At 43.8% G+C, this 4,291-nt stretch overlaps 1 protein-coding gene across 1 annotated transcript; it reads right to left on the reverse strand.

Moving 5' to 3' along the window:
* Positions 1–465: 465 nt before the first annotated feature.
* LOC120021962 (T-box transcription factor T-A-like) lies at positions 466–3,915 on the reverse strand. The gene is made up of 8 exons (XM_038965756.1): positions 3,731–3,915; positions 2,592–2,856; positions 2,113–2,247; positions 1,926–1,987; positions 1,769–1,830; positions 1,324–1,497; positions 976–1,099; positions 466–730 (listed from the first exon to the last, which is right to left on the reverse strand). Exons 1-8 carry the CDS (start codon positions 3,913–3,915, stop codon positions 466–468), a joined length of 1,272 nt encoding a protein of 423 aa, XP_038821684.1.
* Positions 3,916–4,291: the final 376 nt, after the last annotated feature.

Here is a 4,291-nt window from a genome sequence, read left to right on the forward strand (position 1 = left end):
TCTTTGAGTCCTGTGTCTGTACTGAAGGACACAACTACAGTAACACACCAGCAACTGGAACGATTGCGGAGGAAGTATTGTCAGATTGTCTTTGGCTTGTAACTGCACCTTGGAGAAAGCCAAGGAAACTCCCAATGGAAAAACACATGCCTCTTCCACTAAGACAGCAAGTGTGTAACTTAAGAATGGCAACCTATGGACTTTGGCTTAGAAAATCTAGGATCTTTGGAATGGAAAAACCAACCATTTCATGTTGGTAAAACACAAGGCCTGAGAGGACCCTACATCTCTCTGCTTCAGATAGATCTTCTTCTGAGTTGACTCTCTGCCTTTCACAGGCGTCCACATGTAATGCATCAACCCAAAGGTTTCCTAGGTGATCGTCAGGCAGTAGAGGAGAGGGAGGTGATGTGGAGCAGGATGGTGCTTGAGGAGAGTCCATGTCTGATGGAAGATGCATTGTGCTCAGTAGCTCTGAGCCACAGGTGCCCAGGAGGCGGTGAGCCTGGCGATGGAGCTTTCGAACTGGGCCTCGCCCACGCCTACACCCACCTCACTAAGGCTGGGGTCGTACATGGAGGATGGTGAGGAAACGGGCAGGGAGGAGGTCAGGCCAGTGTAGGAGGAGCCTCGCAGGAACTGGCTGGTCAGGCCGCCAGAGATGGAACCAGAGGAGGAGCCAGAAGGAGTTAGGGTCGTCCCGGCAACAGACCACAGGCTAGGATACTGGCTGTAGGGAAGAGAGAGAGAGAGACAGAGAGAGAGAGACAGAGACAGAGAGAGAGAGAGAGCAAATGGGGTTTGATTATGAGTTTTTTTCTGGCCGTGTGACCTAACCAGGAAGAAATTTGGGCCTAGTAAAAGTCTAAGCCCAAAATGTTTCCTGATCAAGTCATGTAGTCAGGAAAGTGCTGGAATATAAACAGTGGTATCAGAAACATATAGATGATAAACTATGACCATGTGTTGCCATACCTGGAGTTGGATGTGGAGTTGCTGGTATGGGCCAGGGTTCCCATCCCAGTGGAGTTAGGGATCTGAAGGGCTGACCAGCTGTCATGGGTGGGCAGGGCTCCCGACGAGTTGTCCATGTAGTTGTCTAAACAATAAAGTACATAGACAAATGATTAAAAACAGTATATTAAACATTTCTCTGATCAAAACAATGCATTTCCTTTAGGGGTGATTTCTCAAACATCTTTTATGAACCAACATCTTGAAATGTCCATGCTGTCATCTACACCTAGAAGTCTGACTCGTGACTAGAACAAACAGTAAACAGTGCATTCACAGACCGCTGGGTTGGGCAGAGGAGGTTCTTACTTGAGCTGGAGGAGCGGTGTGGGTAGTGGCTGGGGTAGGGGGCTGCCCTGTGGCCCCTCAGGCTGGAGTACCTCTCACAATAAGACCCTGAGGAGGGGCCAGGGGCCCCACTGAATGGAGGGGGGCTGCTGCTGGAGCACATAGGGCCGTTACCAGGTAGGAACCAACCACCAACTGAAAGGAAGAGAACAGACAAAATGGTTATATTCATATGCGTCCTTTTTTCATACTGTTCTCTATGTATAGTTTCCTTGGGGACATGGAAGGCTTTGAAAATAAAGATATATGAGGATAATTATTTTCTGAATGTTTATTAATAAGAAAAGTGTGTTTGAAAATTATGTCAAATATAATGACTTGGTTTGATTGCTGGAACTGAAATGGAGAGGTCTAGAAAGAGCTTTTCTAATGTGGTTGATGTTGTGAGACTGAAGGGAAGACTTACGTTGGGAATAACCAGACTGTTGACTGTCTCCACCATGGTCTGGCATGTCTTTATGGTCGCTCCTAAAATTGAAAACATAACATCAGAATTGGCACACAAAATCAAATAAACCCATAAGAAGCATATTTCTGACACAATATCAGTCTATTCCTCTTACCTCTCTTTGGCGTCAAGGAAAGCTTTAGCGAATGGATTGTGTTTGATCTTCAACGCAGTTATCTAGAAGGTACATAAATATGACAGCTTCTATTATTTTCTTCCTTCATTGTAAGCTGGACACAATAACATGTTTATTATTGTGAACAATGAGTATATCTGTGACTGTGTTATTCAGACCAACTGACCTCTTCGTTCTGGTAAGCAGTGACAGCGATGAACTGGGTCTCGGGGAAAGACTGGCTACTGATCATCTTCTGGAGCCCTCCAACCTTCACAATGTGTATCCTGGGCTCATACTTGTGCAGAGAGTTCAGCATGATCTAGAGATAAATTATACATTATTTTAATAATTTCACAATAAAGTACAATCAAAAACAAAGGTTCAAAACACACACTCAAAATGTATAAGATAGCAGATCAATTTAGTCCTACAGATGCCCAATAAAAAATTGTGAAGTTGATTTGCCATGAAATGAACACTGTTGTTCACCAGAAAAGGCTTAACTTTGTAATTCAGCACAGCAGGGTAGAGCATCATTAGCTCTGAGAGAGCAGGGCAATCTGAACTAGCCTACCAAGTTGTCTTTAAATTGATTTACATAGTAATAAATATGCATACTGCAAATACAAACAAAGAAGACGACAAAACCAATCGGGGCCTTACCTGTCCTCCCCCGTTGAGTTTATTGGACAGTTTGACTTTGCTGAATGAGACAGGCGCTTTCATCCAGTGTGCTCCGAAGTTAGGCGAGTCTGGGTGGATGTAGACGCAGCTAGGGCTCTGTGGCTCGGGCTTGCCACCGGGAACCCACTCGCCATTCACGTACTTCCACCGGTTGTTGTCTGCAGCCACGAAGTCCAATAGGACTGAGTACATGGCATTGGGGTCCAAGCCGCTCACATTCGCTCTGAGCACTGGAAACATCCGCCTGTAGGTTAAAATAAAGTTGTTAAAATAAACATATTGCCTAAGCAAGCCTAAATATTATGTTATGTTGGCTCAGCCGTTGATCTATATAATTGAATTATTTGGCGGTATATTTGTTTGCATTAATATTTGTTTGCATTACTTTATCCTACTAATAGGTTTATGCGATTTGACGGCCGTTGCGCATTAGGCCTAATTCTTGACATGGTGTTTAAGTTGCCACAGTGAAACATAGATAGTGCCCAGCCGGGCCAACACCCTCTCATCTAGCCTATTCTGAAATGCTGAACATGTCTGTTGCATATCTAACCTGGGCGCATCAGTTACATTTAGCTTCGTGAAGTCAAATCAAATCAAATTTGATTGATCACATACACATATTTAGCAGACGTTATTGCGGGTGTATCGAAATGCTTGTGTTCCTAGCCCCAACAGTGCAGTAGTATGTAACAATTCACAGCAATACACATAAATCTAAAAGTAAAATAATGGAATTAAGAAAAATATAAATATTAGATCGAACAATGTCGGAGTGGCACTGACTAAAATACAGTAGAATAGTATACAGTATATATATATACTGAGATGAGTAAAGCAGTATGTAAACATTATTTAAACATGCCTAGTGTTGCATTATTAAAGTGGCCACTGATTCTAAGTCTATAGGGCAGCAGCCTCTAATGTGCAGGGTTGCGTAACCGGGTGGATGTGATGGCTATTTAACAGTATGATGGCCTTGAGATAGAAGTCGTGCATAAATGCACTCTAAGATCTCTCCAGATAAACTTGGCTTTTAATGAGGCAGACCAATAGGCCTCGAAGACCTCATTTTGATCCGTTGCTAACAGCAACAACAACAAAAAAACATAGTCTACCTGCCAGTCTTGGTGACGATCATTTCGTTGGTTAGTTCTTTAAACTTGGTCCATAATTCTGCGTCTTCTAGTCCCAGTTTAATATCCCTCTCCGAGGCGTCTCCTTTCTCGCTGCCCTTCTGAAACTCGCTCTCCACCACGCTCAGAAGGTGGTCCAGCCGCTGGTCGGAGTTTGAAGAAGTCATATTTCCTATAGGATGAGTTCGTGTGGTGTTCCGCGAAATATACCGTTAGAATAGGATTCACTGTTTCTAGATTAGTTTTGACAGTGAGATAAGTACTACTGGCTTGGGAGCCCAAGGCCTGATCATATAAGGCCCCCCGGGACCACATGGGGATAGGGGTGTGGCGTTGAGTTCGAGACCACACCCCGATGGCCTAATGGTTGTGTTTCGAGCGTCTCTTCGATGTCCCCAATGCCAAAATGCCCATCATAATTGCGTCAATACAACATTTAAAATGTACCTATAGGCCTCTAGGCCTACTTTAAACAGGGTCATGTATGAATAAGAATAATTTATTCGCTGCCCTTTCCTTTAGGTTTATAGCCTTCATGACCGA

Source organism: Salvelinus namaycush, chromosome 27, assembly GCF_016432855.1.
Source record: "Salvelinus namaycush isolate Seneca chromosome 27, SaNama_1.0, whole genome shotgun sequence".
NCBI classification, from domain to species: domain Eukaryota; kingdom Metazoa; phylum Chordata; class Actinopteri; order Salmoniformes; family Salmonidae; genus Salvelinus; species Salvelinus namaycush.

Bases quoted from the DNA above. Each gene is read 5' to 3' on its own strand.
- LOC120021962 (XM_038965756.1), bottom strand. From the start codon at position 3,915: ATGACTTCTTCAAACTCCGACCAGCGGCTGGACCACCTTCTGAGCGTG. The intron at 1,498-1,768 runs GTAAGTCTTCCC...TCTTCCTTTCAG, and splicing joins ACAGTCTGGTTATTCCCAAC to TTGGTGGTTGGTTCCTACCT. The intron at 731-975 runs GTATGGCAACAC...TCTTCCCTACAG, and splicing joins AACTCCACATCCAACTCCAG to CCAGTATCCTAGCCTGTGGT.